This window comes from Aegilops tauschii, chromosome 2, assembly GCF_002575655.3.
Source record: "Aegilops tauschii subsp. strangulata cultivar AL8/78 chromosome 2, Aet v6.0, whole genome shotgun sequence".
NCBI lineage: Eukaryota > Viridiplantae > Streptophyta > Magnoliopsida > Poales > Poaceae > Aegilops > Aegilops tauschii.
The window spans coordinates 226200602-226217853 of NC_053036.3; the positions used below are offsets into that span (position 1 = coordinate 226200602).

Below are 17252 nucleotides of genomic sequence, written 5' to 3' on the forward strand. Positions count from 1 at the left end.
CGAAAGGATTGGTTAGGTGTAGGATTTTGAGATGACCATCACTTGGAAATTTTTCCTTAGTTTTACCTCGATCCCCTTTAATAGTACGGTGTTTCCTATGACTCAAGAAAGAGAAAATGAAAATATGAAAACAAAAGTCTTCAAGCTTCATAATCCTCATATGAATATTGAAGTCTTCAAGGTCACACCAATTTCCTCACTTTCAAAGTCTTCAAGAAAACCAAAATCTTCAACTGAAGACATTCATTTTTAGGGGTCGACTTTCACTGTAAATATCAAACTCCTTATAGACTTATAGAACCTGTGTACACTCAAAAACACATTAGTCCATTAATCTATAAGTCTTCAATACACCAAAATCACTAAGGGGCACTAGATGCACTTACATAAGGCAAGATCTTTGTTGCCAAGAATTGATCCTTTCTAGAGAAGGATTTTCTTTGGAAAGAAGTGAGTAGGAGGAAAGTAGAACTTGATGGGGTAATTGTACCTTCTCTCGAATTGGAAAGTAGCACATCAGAGAAAACCATTCTTGTGATGCCTACACCAACTGGAGAGGAAGCTAATGATGGTGATCATGAAACTTCAGATCAAGTTACTACTGGACCTCGTAGGTCGACCAGAGCATGTTCCACACTAGAGTGGTACGGTAATCCTGTCCTGGAAGTCATGTTATTAGACCATGGCAACCTACGTACTATGAAGAAGCTATGATGAGCCTTCATTCCGATAAATGGCTTGAGGCCATGAAATCTGAGATAGCATCCGTGTATGAGAACAAAGTATGGACTTTAGTGGACTTGCTCGATGATCGGCAAACCATTGAGAATAAATGGATCTTCAAGAAGAAGACATGCCCTAATGGTAATTTCACTATCTACAAAGCTCGACTCATTGCAAAAGGTTTTCGACAAGTTCAAGGGGTTGACTACGATGAGACTTTCTCACCGCAACGATGCTGAAGTCGGTCTGAATCATGTTAGTAATTGCCGCATTTTATAATTATGAAATCTGGCAAATGGACGTCAAAACTGCATTCCTTAATGGATTTATTAAAGAAGAGTTGTATATGATGCAACCAAAAGGTTTTGTCGATCCTAAAGGTGGTAACAAAGTATGCAAGCTCGAGTGATCCATTTTTGGACTAGTGCAAGCATCTCGGAGTTGGAATATACACTTTGATGAGGTGATCAAAGCATATGGTTTTATACAGACTTATGGTGAAGCCTATATTTACAAGAAAGTGAGTGGGAGCTCTATAGCATTTCTGATATTATATGTGGATGACATATTGTTGATTCGAAATGATATAGAATTTCTGGATAGCATAAAAGGATACTTGAACAAGAATTTTTCAATGAAAGACCTCTGTGAAGCTGCTTATATTGTAACATCCCAAAATTCTAAATTTTGGAACGTTATATTAAATAAATAGTTTTGATTGTTTGTTTGATTGTGGTGTGGATGCTTGTGTGAAATTGAGTGGAAATTGTTTTTTTTTGAAAGGTGAATGAGAGGGAATAAAATGACTTTCCCAAACCTTTCACTTTCCTTTCTGATCTCCATGAATTCAAATTATTTTCAAATACAAAACCCTGGAGAGAAGATAACATGACTTCTTCCATTTAAAATGAAAAGGGTTTTTGAAAATATTTGAATTTCATTTGGAAATATTTCAAATTCAGAAACTTTATGACACTCAATGATTTTCATGAGAGAAGATAAAATGACTTCTTCAAATGCTATGAAATATGAGTTGGAAGTTTCAAAGAATCAAATTAAAAGTCCCTTTGAAGTTATTTTGAAACCCATTTTCAATTTGGAGTTATTTGGTTTTTATTCAAATTATTTTTCTCCAAAAATAAAATATATGGAAAATAGGGTAAAATGACTCCCTACAGTAGAATAAAATGGAGAAAAATGAGTTTGAAATAATTTTTGGTATTTTAAAATATTTTATTTTGATTTTTAAATAAACCAGAAGCACTGTTTGCTTATTTTAAATTATTGTGGATTTTATTTGACTCCAGAAAAATGTTCATGTTATAAAAAATCTTTTTCTGAAAATTTTGATATATAATATGCATATATATCTTTTTATTATTTTGTTGTTATTTTGTTGTCTGAAAAATTGTTTAAAAAAACAAGTGTAGTTCGGGTCGACCGAACTGGGCTGGCGCAGCACCAGCCAGGCCGCGGCCCAGCACCACCGCCTCCAAGCTCGGGACGGAGTGCCGAGCAGCGCCGCCGCCAGCCGTGTCCGGCTCAGACACCGCCGCCGCCGCCTTTGCCGCCCCCTCCCCATCCTATATAAGCAGCACCCCGAGGCCCCTAGACCCCATCCACCGCCGCTTCCGCCGCTCCGCCGTCGCCCGCACCGAGCCGCGCCACCGCCTACTCGCCTCGCCGCCGCGCACCGCTACCGGCCGCCTCGCCTCCGCCCGGTCCGCCGTCGCCGCCGGAGCCCCGAGCCGCCACCGGACTTGCTAAACTGTCGTCGAGCCCCGATCCGCCGCCGGCCGAACCGGTAACCGCCCCGGTTTATTTTTCTTTTCCGGTTTATATTTTTAGGTTAGGTTTTCGTTTAAAAACCCGGTTTTTTATTTAGTTAGTTAAGTAGCGAACGTTTTCTGTTTAGATAGGTTTAGCGAACGCTTTCGTTCATTAGGTTTTCGTAGCGGACGTTCGTCCGATGGATTTTTCTTTTTCTGTTTTATTTTCGGCCAGGGACCTATCCATGATTACTTTTCTTACAGATTAGTCCCTGATCTTAAAACCCTCAGAACTTTTTACTCGTTTGTCCAAATCCAACGAAACCAATGCCAAACCCTTCGTTATGATCGCCTCTATCCAGATAATCAACTTAAACATGTTTTTGAAAATTTAAAATTTGGTTTCAAACATATTTGAATTTGAACTTCTTTTGATCCTAACTTGAGTTTCGTAACTCCGATTTAATTAATTCTTTTTGCAAATTGAAACTCTTGATCTAAACTTTCTGTTAAGAACTAATCCACATAAATTTAATACTGTTGAAAATTGTTTTCTATTCGCAAGATTTATTTGCCTGTTTTCAAAGTTTTTCTGAGATTTTTTCTTCGAATTTTATGCTTGAGTGCTTATGTATGCAATTGCTTGCTAACGATAGATTGATCGGAGTGTGACGACTAGAACTATCAGGAGTTATGAGTGCGAAGCATCTTCATCAACAGTACAAGGCAAGTTCACACTTTGATCATATTTTTGGTACCCAGTTTTTATGCATTAGTTTCACCCTCAAAGATTTGCATGAGTAGGATTTGGAATTGGGGCATTGCTATGTAGTTCATGAGGTAGGAACCTATGATCCTTGAAAACACTCCGGGCATATTTGTTATGTCATTTATTGCTTAGCCATGCTCGTAGACGTGGATTGGTATGTGAGATTCATGAAAGTTGTGAGAGTAATCTTAATTAAGGGTAAACTTAAGGTGGCAACTTTAATACACATCTGGGTGGATTGGTTGCAGGCACCTGGAGCAATCCAGCTTTGTCCTAGGATATCCCAGAGTACCCGTGTGATCATCCTATGGTTTGCCACCCAGGCTCAAAGGGATCATAAGATTATTCATGCTAGAAACTCTGTGTGCAGCCACAAGCCATTATGGGCTCTGGCATAGTTGAGTATGTTGTGTGACCTCTTTTAGTGGTAGGCTAGCAGATGTAGGGGAAGTAGGTGGTACTGTCTACCCAGAGTAAAGAGTTAATGCTACGGAAAGACTGTGTCTCGATCATCCGTTTCTCAAACATCATGTAGTGCGAGAAATTCAATGGAGGAGATCGAGTCTTGTGTGGAAAAGTGCGCAAACCTCTGTAGAGTGTATAAACTAATCATGATTAGCCATGTCCCCGTTCACGGACATCTTGAGTATCTGGTATTTGAATTATTGATTTGATCTCATCACTTTACTTAATTAATTTGTTGGGTTATTATTACTAATTTGGGATTGAGTTGGAGGAACCTTCTCAATAATGGCATAAACTTGGTAGTAAAATAAAATGTATTCCTTTGTTGTAGGGAAAAATTAGCTTTATGCAAAAATTAAACTTAGAGCCTCCACCAGCAAAATATGCATATAGAGATAGACATTATCCTTATTTATTCTATGGTGTGAATTTGCCAGTACATTCAATGTACTGACCTACATGGCTGCAACGTCTCATGTTGCAGGATTCTTACGATGAGTAAGTGATACGTTATGGTTACGATGTCTACACTCAACTTTGCCGTTGGTGTTGTTGGGACTCCACAGCCTTGTTGTTACTTCCGCTATATGGATTGAGGCAATAGTATTTACGTTACTTTATACATGTGATTTACCTCTATTATAAATCCTCGAGTACTGTGTGTGTCAGCATACCGATCCAGGGATGACACTTAAGCACAGAGACTTCGATCCATTCGGGTCGGGTCGCTACATAGATATTGGGCATCAAGATCTATATGGATAGATCGAGACGCTTAATAGGACTTTCACAAAGCACATACCTTGAAAAAGTTTTGAAGAAATTCAAAATGGATCAGTCAAAGAAAGGGTTCTTGCTTGTGTCACAAGGTGTGAAATTGGGTCAGACTCAAAGCCCGACCACTGCAGAAGATAGAGAGGAACTGAAAGTCATTCCCTATGCCTCAGCCATAGGTTCTATCATGTATGCTATGTTGTGTACCAGACCTGATGTGTGCGTTGCCATTAGTTTGGCAGGGAGGTACCAAAGTAATCCAGGAGTGGATCACTTGACAACGGTCAAGAACATCCTGAAGTACCTGAAAAGGACCAAGGATATGATTCTCGTTTGTGGAGGTGACGAAGAACTCGTCGTAAATGGTTACGTCGATGCTAGTTCCGACACTCATCCGAATGACTCTAAGTCACAAACCGGATACATAATTATATTGAATGGCAGAGCTGTCAGTTGGTTCAGTTCCAAACAGAGTGTCATGGCGGGATCTACATGTGAAGCGGAGTACAAAGCAGCTTTGGAAGCAGCACATGAAGGAGTCTGGATGAAGGAGTTCATATCAGATCTGGGTGTAATACTCAGTGCATCGGGTCCAATGAAAATCTTTTGTGACAACACTAGAGTATTTGCCTTAGCAAAGGAATCCAGGTTTCACAAGAGAACCAAACACATCAAGAGACACTTCAACTCCATTCGTAAAAAGGTTAAGAATGGAGACATAGAGATTTGCAAAATACATATGGATTTGAATGTAGAAGACCCGTTAACTAAGCCTCTTCTGGGTGTTAGATTCATTACAATGTAATCTGGATTATTGACTCTAGTGCAAGTGGGAGACTGATGGAAATATGCCTAGAGGCAATAATGAAGTTGTTATTATTATATTTCCTTATTCATGATAAAGGTTTACTATTCATGCTAGAATTGTATTGATCGGAAACTTAGATACATGTGTGGATACATAAACAAATACCGTGTCCCTAGTAAGCCTCTACTAGAATAGCTCGTTGATCAAAGATGGTTAAGGTTTCATAGCCATAGACATGTGTTGTCACTTGATAACGGGATCACATCATTAGGAGAATGATGTGATGGACAAGACCCATCCGTTAGCTTAGCATATGATTGTTCAGTTTATTGTTTTTGCTTTCTTAATGTCAAATACATATTCCTTCGACTATGAGATCATGCAACTCCTGGATACCGGAGGTATAACTTGTGTGATATCAAACGTCACAACGTAAATGGGTGATCATAAAGATTCTCTACAGGTATCTCCGAAGGTGTCTGTTGAGTTGGCATGGATCGAGATTAGGATTTGTCACTCTGTGTATCGGAGAGGTATCTCTGGGCCCTCTTGGTAATACACATCACAAGAAGCTTGCAAGAAAAATGACTAAGGAGTTAGTTACGAGATGATGTATTACATAACAAGTAAAGAGACTTGCCGGTAACGAGATTGAACTAGGTATGAAGATACCGATGATTGAATCTTGGGCAATTAACATACCGACAGACAAAGGGAATTTCGTATGTTGTCATAAGGTTCGATGATAAAGATCTTCGTAGAATATGTAGGAACCAATATAGGCATCCGGGTTCCGCTATTTGTTATTGACCGGAGAGGTGTGTCCGTCATTTCTACACAGTTCTTGAACCCATAGGGTCCGCACGCTTAACGTTCGCTGACGATATAGTATTATATGAGTTAAGTGATTTGGTGACCGAATGTTGTTCGAAGTCCCAGATAAGATCACAGACATGATGAGGAGCTCTAGAATGGTCCGGAGGTAAAGACTGATATATAGGACGATGCTATTTGGACACGAAAATAGTTTTGGGAGGTACTGGGTAGTCATCAGATCACCGGAAGGGGTTCCAGGAACCCCCGGGAGGTTAATGGGCCATATGGGCTAAAGGGTGGGGGGGACACACCAGCCCACAAGGGGCTGGCGCGCCCCTCCTAATGCTGCAGCCCTTGGGGAGAGAAGGAAAGGGGGGAGTTGGCCTCCCCTTCCTTCCCTTTCCTCCCCCTTGTGCAAACAAGGTAGGGGGGCGCCATAGGGCAGGAGCCCAAGGGGGCCGGCGGCCACCCTTGGTGCGCCCCTGGCTGCCTCCCCTCCCTCACCTATATATATTATATATATAGGGTGGGTCTATTATGATAACACCCCTTAAGAGTCTTATTCAGATGACACCTACCTTATTATGCACATCCACCACCAGATCGCCGCCGCCCCTCCCCTCCCGGACTTCTACCGCCGCAACAGCTTGGGAGCGCCGCCGCCCCTCCCCTCCCGGCCTTCTTCCGCGGTAGCGCCCTAGGAGCGCCGCCGCCCCTCCCCTCCCGGCCTTCTTCTGCGGCAGCGACCTAGGAGCGCCGCCGCCCCTCCCCTCCCCTCCCCGCTTTCTCCCGCGGCGGCGGCCTGGGAGCGCCACCGCCCCTCCCCTCCCGGCCTTCTTCCGCGGCGGCGGCCGGCAGCGACGCCGCCATGCGCTCCCGGCCTTCTTCCGCGGCAGCGGCCAATCAGCGACGCCGCCCGTCACCTCTCGGCCTTCTTCCGCGGCAACAACCGAGCAACACCTCCCCCGCTCGCATATCAGCCTTCTTCCGCGGCAGCAGCTCGGTAGCGCCTCCGCCGAACCCCTACGGGCCTTCAATTACCTGTACTTCAGCAGATGTGGATTGGTGCTGCCTCGGCATCAAACCAATTCGAGCAAAGAGGACTGTGCGCAAGGTTCCTTCATCCACGACAGCTTCTTGGATTAAGTCTGCAACGACCTTCAGAGAAAATCCTCTGTCTCCGCTCACCTCGAGCAACATCCAGACCGCTCATGAACCACTGAAGGGCAAGTGGACTACAGAGGTGAATGGAGAAGTGATGCAGACGAACGAGAAGGGGACTTCCTCCTGCAAACGCAAGAAATCACTACAACACGAGGTAAGCAGTATACTTCCTCAACCATCTCAGTTAACTTATTCCAGACAAAGCAGTACACGCAGTCCTGTACGCCTCCAAAAATGACGCAGTACAGTTACTTCAGTTCACGGTGGAAAAAATGCAGTGCACTTGCTCGGTTATGTAGTACGCTTGCTCGGTTATGCAGTACGGTTCTATAGGTTCACTACAAACAATGATGTAGTGCGGTTACTTCAGTTCATCTTGCGGGGTGATGCAGTCAGCGTGCATTAGTTTGCAGTACCCTTTGAAACACATTGCGGTTCGTATGGTTCAGTTCATTTTGCCTGACAATGCAGTTCAGTCATTTTGTGCAGGAAATGACGTTCAGCAGATACAAAATGCCGCGCATAATTGACAACCCAGGGAACAACAACTTTCAGAAGAGTAAAGCTTCTTCTGAAAGAGACACCGGCTGGGTTACCTCTAAGATTCCTCGAGGATTCTTCACGACAACTAACAGGGTGCAATACTCTCCGGAACAAGATTTTATCTAGGGAGAAGAGGTAGTCGAGGATGACGACGATGTCATCTTCATCTGGGAGGGCACTCACCGACAGGATGATGAAGATGACGACGATGAAGATGAGCTAATAACAGTTCTCAACCCAGAGTACAAGCACGAGTTCAGTACATTTGGACAGCATGCCCGAACAGACAATGATGATGCATTTGAACATGATGTTGCAGCAGATGATGATTATGATGATGTGCCACCGCTACAAAAATTTCAAACCAATCTAGTGAGACATCGCCACAACACTGGATTACCACTGCGTGCACCTGCTGCACCATAAAACAGAGCTCAGCGTCCACCTGCTGCACCAAAAACCAGAGCTCCAGGTAGACCTGCTGCATCAACTTCGACACTGCGACCACCAAGGGTGCCGGTTAGAAGTCAACGGTAGGTACAAATCCTCCTCACTATTGCTGCTGCGAGATCCTCAACTACACAGATCTGCTATAACCCTGCCATGTCCAATACAACCCGACGAGCTGCAAACGCCATTGGGTGAACGACTCTACACACATGTAAGTTTATGTCCTGAAAAAAATATAATATTTACAGTCCATTCAGATAACATTGCAGTGCACATTGATATTTCTTGTGAGGTTTGACCTAACATCTAATACATTCGATTCTTCTGAAAACTTAGGAACATTACAATGCTTTATTAAACTCTTATGCACTCCTCGTATTTAAACAGAACAGAACACTTTATCTCATAGAGCATTGCACTTGATGTAGGATAAAAACATGCTGCTGAACCTCATAACTGCCGCTGGAATGAAGTTCACCACGTACAACAAAGCATGGGACTTTTACAACACTTATGCAAGATATGCAGGGTTTGGCATGTGCAAGAGGGCAAAACACAAGACAAATACCTACATTGTGTGCTCAAGAGAAGGGGCGCACAAGCAGACTGTGTCAGATTATGACCAGAAACGTGAGAAGACATAAAAAAGCATTGGCTGCAAGGCAAAAATAAGTGTCAAAAAGAGGAAGGATGGCAAATTTGTGATAGAAATGGTTGAACTCAACCACAATCACAAGATGTTGGAAAGCCCCGGGATGCTTTTGCACATGCGATCGCACAAAAGGGACGATCCTTTGATTGACCATTTGGTGAAGGACATGCAGCTGGAAAACCACACACACGCTGAGATGATGTCAACGCTGTCGCGTATGTCCGGTGGTCTGCAGCACATGGGACATACTAGTCACGACTGGGTAAACAAGTAAGCACGTCACAGAGCATATCGCTTGAGCATTATGTCAGTAATTACTTCCTGTTTGATGAGATGAGTTTGCATTGCGTTTGAAATGCAGGAAATAGAAGTTTGCCAGAGAAGAGTCCCGAGATGATGTCAAGAAACTTCTGGATTTCTTTGAGAATATGCAAAAGATAAACCCAGAGTTCTTCTATGATTATGACGTTGATGCAGATAACCGTGTAAGAAACGTCTTTCGAGCCAACGCAAGTTGCAAAGGATCGTATGAAAATTTTGGAGACTGTGTTACATTTGACACGACATATAAAACTAACAAATTCCACATGCCGCTGGGAGTCTTCGTGGGAGTGAACCATCATATACAGAGCACCATATTTGCTGTCGCCCTTGTACGAGATGAAACGATATGATCGTTCGAGTGGGTTTTCAAGACATTCCTGAGGTGTATGAACAACAACCCGCCAATCTGCATGCTCACAGCTACAAAAAAACAACACCTCTATGATTACGTTTGTTTTGTACACTTCTATTTCTTCCGTCTTTCTCACACACAAACAACTTAATAAAAAATACTATTTGTGCCTTTTCAGACCAATGTTCTTCGATGAATGCAGCATTAAAAACTATCCTCCCAGATACATTACATAAGGTTTGTCAGTGGCATATCATGAAGAAGTACAAAGACCACCTCGCCTTGCTGTATAAGGCGCATGAGAAACTAAAGGATGACCTCAATGCGGTGCTGAACCACCCACTAATGACGTTAGAATTTGAACGAGCATGGAAGGACCTCATTCAGAAATACAACTTGCAAAACAACGAAGTGATGAATTCGCTGTGGGATGACAGGCATGAGTGGATCTCGGCTTACTACAAGGGAATTTTCTGTGCTCAGATGACTTCCACGCAGAGAAGCGAGAGCATGAACCGCATATTGAAGAAAAACTTTGTCAAAAAGAAGCATGATCTCCATCTGTTTGCTCAGCAGGTGGACAAGTGCATTCAGACCAGGAAGGCCCTCGAGCACGTAGACACAGTAGCGAAGGAGGTAAACAAAATGTCCATCAAAAACTGCTAAATATAACTACAAAAACAAACAAATTTTTGTTTCTCTGGTTCGTAATGCTGCATTTCTGATCATGCAGTCAGAGGTAAAGACAACAACCCAGTTTGGGTTCGAAGTTCGGCTATCAAAAGTGTATACAAGGGAAGTTTTTGCATATTTCAAAGAAACACTCTACCGCAGCACTGCATTCAGAGCAGAGTGGTGCCCTGAGAACCCGACAAAGTATCTCGTACACCACTACAACAGATCGGATGCATTTGACTTGGCAAGGCATAATTTCCAATTGGTCGCCGATGAAGAGAAAGGTGTCTACGAATGTGAGTGCAAACTCTGCACACACACACGTGCGACTCGCTAGCAAAAAAAATCCTAATTTCTGATAGTCATGCACAAAAGCTCACTTACTGAACTTTAAAAGTCCACATGCATGAGTAATTCACAAAACCAAGTGAAGTTCACTTCCTTAAAATGAACAAATAACAAAAAAAATATGTGTTTATGAATTTCATGTAGTTCACTTACAAAACATAGAAAATATGTGTTGTCTGCAGGGCCCTTTTGCGTCCATGTGCTATGCATGCTTTCTCATCTGAGAGTACTCAAGATTCCTGAGGTGTACATCATGAAAAGATACACCCGGAACACAAGATCAAATGCAACGTTTGAAAGAACAGACTATGAACAAACAACACCAGATGGAAGCTCGCTTTTTTGCCATAGAAAGTTGCTGACAGAAACAACAATGGACCTTGCAAACAGAGCGACAAGGTCCGATGCTGGGTGCCACAGAGCGTTGTCTGGTATGAGGGCATTGATCAACGAAGTTGATGTGCTCAACGAAGAAGAAGAAGCAAAACTTAAGCAAGCAGAGAAATCCCAGCATGAGAATAATGCCGAGCAAGTAGAAAATACCGAACACACCGCAACTGGTGCATAAAAAATAAACAATGCTTCCACCTCCTGTTTCAAACACAAGAGGAAGGAAGAAAGGGGGCGATGCAACCCAGAAAAAGGTTGCATGCAAGGAGAAAAATGATGACAAAAACAGTAAGCCACAGCCTGAGCTGGACAGTGATGGTCACCCACTGGGAATAAGAAGGTGCAAGACATGTAATGATATCAGCGACCGCAATTCCATGACATGTGAAAAAAGACATGAACAAGAAAACCATGGACATGGTGATGCACAACCAAACAGAGATTTCACTCAGAACACTAAGAAATGGAAGAAACCGAGACGTTGCAGCATCTGCAGAAAGAGGAAGAGACACAATTCAAGAACCCGCACCAAAAGAACAAGATCACAAAACGAGGAAGACGAAGAAGATGAAATCACAGAAGAAGATGGTAACACAACTGAAGAAGAAATGCCTTATGAAGAAGTAGATGAAGAAGTGGAGGAGGAAGAAGAAGAGAGTGAAGAGGACAAAGAATGTGAAGAAACTGAAGAAAGAGTGGCTTATGAAGAAGCAGATGAAGAAGAGGAGGAAGAGGAAGAAGAGAGTGAAGAGGACAAAGAACACGATGAAATAATGCCCACAAGAAACCAAACAAAAGACAGAAAACACAAGGGAATGCTGTTGTACAGTAACAACCGAGAACGACACCGCATACAAAAAACCAGGTAGGAGCACGAAAGGATGTAGTTCACAGCGTTGGAAAACAAAAGCCGCCATCAACCATAACACGAGGAGCAAAGAAGGATGCAGTTCACAGCATTGGAAAACAAAAGCCGCCATCAACTAGCACGCAAGGAGCAAAGAATGATGCAGTTCATAGCGCTGGAAAACAAAAGCCATCATCAACCAGCACACGAGGAGCTACCAACACAACAGTGCAAAGACAAGAACCAGCAACACCGCCACGGAAAACAAAAGAAAGTGCGACATTAGACACGCTCCAGTCACCGCGAAGAAGCAGCAGGTTAACGACCAAATAGATGAAGTTCAATATATTAATCATATACATAGCAGTTTGCTTATCTGTACGACTTATGTATCAGTTTAAATTTTGTGTAAACACAAATTCCCCGCCGACTAAGAGTTCTTCAACTAAACCATATTGAGAGAAATGATGTATAGAGTAAACCATATATATAGCAGTCTAGAGTAAACATTGACACATTTTGATCCACAACCCATAAAAATGCAGTTAGCTCACAGGCGGCACAAAGTTCTCAGATCACAAAAAGTACTTATTACAAAACACATCAAAAGATGAAGCGTTCGATACATAAAAGTACTTATTACAATCAACCTCCTAACCTAAACCAATCACGTCAAACGTGATTCTAACAATATGATCCTCGAGTTCAAAGAAGTTGAGGACAACAACTTGCTCAGACTTCAGGCCACTATCAACGACAAATTCCTTCCAGCCTTTCTGCAGATACAGCCGCCCATCAACGCCTACACGGTACTTGGCTGGTTTCAGGTGTCCATTTCCAAGAACAACTTGGAGAATTCCCTTCTTCTTGAGCCGGAGATACCTAACAGCTCGTTTGGGGATTTTATGCAAAAATTAATATAACTGTTTGAGGACGATACTAGCAGTACAATTCTCATACTGTGCACAGAGCAATAAAAACCTACACACAATACAGATACGAGCTAGATGAAGTGCACAACAGTCCAACAAGAAGTACTGATAAAACGTAATCAAATATGCAGTACGGAACTTGCAAATATGCAGTACGCTTCTAACTATCATGCAGTTCTTGAGACTAGCTGCATGTAGTACACACCGTACAAGCGGGGAAAATTGTGGAAACAAGTAGTGCTGATCTAATATCTATGCAGTTCACATATTGTAACCATGCAAACTAAAACACGAGCTCCATGCACAGAAGCAAAAAAAATAAAAACAAGATATAAGTACATAGTGAAGTACACTTCAATAAAACAAAATAAGTGCATTCCTAAAATACTAGAAGTTCAGACTAGTATGGAATTACACAAAGAAAAAATCAGATCAAGCAAAAAATACCATCTTGTAGTGAGTCTCCACATCTGTTGGCGTAAGCTGATGGACAAAAGGACTTGTGCGGCCAAGGACACGATGAAGCATGTCGGAATAGAACGCAGCAACGTTGATGTGGCCCATATCCAATCCTTCTGTGAATACTGTGCCATATGCAAGCTGCTCCGCTCGCCCAGCTCGGCACAAGACCTTGCCCCCACGACGAGCATGACGGGCCTGCGAGCAAGCTGAGCAATCGCAGTGCGTCGGCACACCACAACCATGGCCGCAGCAGGAGATATTCGCGCAGGGGCCTGGAGCCATCACAACAAAAACCTAGAAAATGAAAAGAAATAAAGAGAGGCTGGAGAAAGGAGAGAAGTTGCGGCCAGAGGAGAAATGAACTGCAAAGGAAGGGTAGAAGTTGGCCTACATTTATAGAAGAGGAATGCAAAAAGGTCAAAACTGAAAATTAAACAAGAGTTAATGAAAATTATGTTACCAAGAATGAAGGACAATCAATGAAGGCTTATGTTACCAAAGAAAAAGGACAAAAAAGGTGTACTTTGACTGCAACACTTCCCATGAACTAACCACAGATCATTAAATATTATATTTCTAAAAAATTATAATCCGCAGACCATTCTAAATAAAAGTGAATGCAATTCTTCAAAGTAATACCAGGCAGTTCACAATATGTGTGCATGAAGTGCAGTACATGTTCAAAATGAAGCACAAGAGAAGCACTTTCGCGTAGTGCACAATGCATAGACTTAGTGCACGTAATGCAGTCCGAAAATGCAAGCAATGCAGCCCGCAACGTTGGTACAAGCAGTCACAACGTTGGCATAAAAAAGGATGCACGTAGTACAAAATGCATACACCTGCAGCACAAGACTCTGACGAATGCAGTGCATACATACCCAACAAAGCAGTGCACACCGTACACTAGAAAAAAGAATACGTAAGAGGAAAAGCACGAAAGAAAATGCGACCAGCATGCAGTGCACAAAAATGTAGTGCAAAAATGTGTAGTGCGGAGTGTGTGCACATGCAGTACACAAACTTGATGAATGCAGTGCAAGATGATTTACTAAGCAGTGCATGCCCTATATTTGAAAAAAATACGTGAGACGGAAAATATTAAAAAAATTGACCATCCTGGTGCAATCGGCCCCAGCCAGTCTCGTAGTAGGTTTGCGCCCATAGTAGGCGAGTCGTTCTGAGCCACGATGCATGGGGTCGTGCACACATGGGCCCACAGGTCAGAGATGACAGAGCAGCGAGCGCCGTGTATAAGCGCCGAAATAAGTAACCAGAGGAGTTCAATACGGCCGCCTCTCCACCGCTTATCAACAGGTCGAGCGCGCTCTCCACGGGCGAGGTGGGACTAAACGATACCGTTCACACACAGCGCACCAGTAACCAGCCGTACTGACAGGCTTACTTGGGCCGAATGTGTTTACACTCCTCTAACATAGGCGTAACACACTGGAGTGGTTAAAATAACACAGCCCACTAAAAAGAACAAATAAGTACAAAAATAAAACATCAAAGAAAAATTAGAAACATTTTTTAAATGGATAACAACCACAAAAAAATTGTGTGTGGGCACTGCCAGAAACTACAGTTTGCTCTCATAAATAAAATGCAGGAAGCCCGAAGTCAACGTACAAATGCAGTCCGCGACATACAACAATGCAGTTCGTCACATGGAAGCACGAAGTATTGTTACTTCTGAAATGCAGTTCTCTTTCTACTGCATTGCAGTAGGGCTAAAATGAAGAATGCAACCCTGTTAGTTAAGCAAAGCAGTCCGATACCCCTATCCACACTACCCTCCGTCCACACAAAAGCTGCATCACCATCACCTATAAAAAGGAGAAAATAAGAAAGAACTCCATAAAAAAAGTAATGTGCGTACATCTGTATGAATCCTGATCCCTTATAATACAGTATATGAAGAATAAATTTCACTTGCATGCAATACACTTTGTGGACACAGGCAGTTCTGTCATGATACCGAAGAAGTGCACTTACTAGGAAAATTCACCGAAAACACAATCATCACATTTTCTGACAGTTGCGTGCATACCTGAAGTTGTCACGAAAAAAGAGGCGACGACGTTCTGGATTTCCAACGCACTAAGACAGCCTCCTCATAGCAGAACCTCTCTGCAGTTGCCACGTAACTGAGAACACAGCCCCACCACGCTACCACCCCGCTCCACCACTCCCACGTCCTATCGCAGAGAGCAGAGGAGGGCAGAGGAGAAAACACAACTGCTTTGTCCCCCCCCCAAAACCCCATTGCAGCTTCCTCTCCCCACTTCCTTTCACTAACCTCTCTCTCCAGAACAAACATGAGAGAGGAGAGGAGAGCCATGGCGGATGCACCTCTGTACAAGCAGCACCACAAGTACACCAAGGAGCTCCACGACCTCCACGGCAACCACAAGCTCCACGTCGTTTGCACAAGTAAGGGTCAAGACATGGACAAGATGCTGTCCACACTCAGGAGGAAGCTCGGTGGAATGCCTGTCAAACTAGTCGGCGTTGATGTCGAGTACGCACACTACGTGAAGCCACAACGGGTAGCAGTGCTCCAGCTATGTGTAGAAAAAGAATGCCTTGTCTACCACATCTCTGCAGCTAAAGACATGTGAGAATAATTATCAATCTATACTATTGGTTGTCAATATTGATTTTAAATTTTCTTCTTCGCAAATGCCATCATATAAACTTTGGTTCTCATTTTTAAAAACCATGGCATAGGAATTCATTGACAGTTTTCATCGGGCTCCATGTAACTCATGTGTTCAATTCTTCAATTAGATGATCTAGCGATCCACGCAGTTTTATTTTGTTTTACCTAATACAAATTATCTGCTTGAATAATAGAAAACTGCACCATTACTGCCTACTTTCAAAGATCATAGTCCAGACTATCTAAAACATGTATGAAATTCAATTCAAGACAACAAACATGCACAAACATGCATTGTTTATGGAATCTATTATGAGATTTACTAGTTATGCTATACAAAGTATTAGCAGCTACTCACTGCAACATATTCAGGGATTCATATTGCACTTCAGTTTCAGAAAAATCAAAAAAACGTTGGTGGTTCTAAAATGTAACTGGTACTGTCTCACTATATCTAGACTATACAAACATCTTGCAGGCCAATGGAACTAGACAAATTCCTCATGAATGATGAATACACCTTCGCCGGATTTGCGATTGAAGGAGACAAAAACAAGCTGAAGCTATCTGGCTTGAAGATCAACTCTGACAACTACATTGATATTCAGGTGGAATGGAGAGACCCATACAATAAAAAGAAGTTTGACTCTTTGGTTGATGTTGCTGGCAGGCTGATCGACATTCACTACCATTACATGAAGAACAAAATGAACCGCACGTAGGACCATACTCTGTGGGGGTTTGCCCGCTGCCAGACAAGCTTATCAAGTATGCAACAATAGATGCATTTGCAACCTACGAGTCATGGTGAACCATCTATGATGTCATAATGGGACTAGACAGGGAAAAAAGAGAAATAGAAGTGTAGAAGAAGAAGAACAAGGCTGTAATCCCATACAGAAACTAGAAATGAACAGGGCTATGTTTAGTTTCATTTTACTTTAGTGGTTGTGTTGTTCCTTATTTCATGTTTGCTAGGTTTTGCTTATGTCCGTTGCTTCATCTCGAACTATTCTTTGTAAAAACAATGTCGTTGCACTAGGTCATGATTGCTGAATTTGTATGAGAACAAGTATCTAGACAACTTTGAAAAATCTAATGTGTGATACCAAAAACTACTACCCACATACAAAACATATTCAAAGAACAACGTTAAACAAAAAAATAGTACAATGACTACAAGTCATACCTAAAAAAGAAAGATGAATGCAGTTCGCAATGGTAACATAAGTAGTACTTATGTCATGCAGTCCACAAGAGTAATTATAGAAACAGACCATCAATATTAATAGTTCTTAAAAAATTATAATACGCAGACCATTCT

General features: G+C 42.4%; 1 protein-coding gene across 1 annotated transcript; it reads left to right on the forward strand.

The window, feature by feature from the left end:
* The first annotated feature begins 15605 nt into the window (after positions 1 to 15605).
* On the forward strand, positions 15606 to 16650 carry LOC109744317 (uncharacterized). Its single transcript, XM_020303427.1, has 2 exons — positions 15606 to 15883; positions 16407 to 16650. The coding sequence occupies exons 1-2, from the start codon at positions 15606 to 15608 to the stop codon at positions 16648 to 16650; spliced, it is 522 nt and encodes a 173-aa protein (XP_020159016.1).
* The last annotated feature ends 602 nt before the right edge of the window (positions 16651 to 17252 follow it).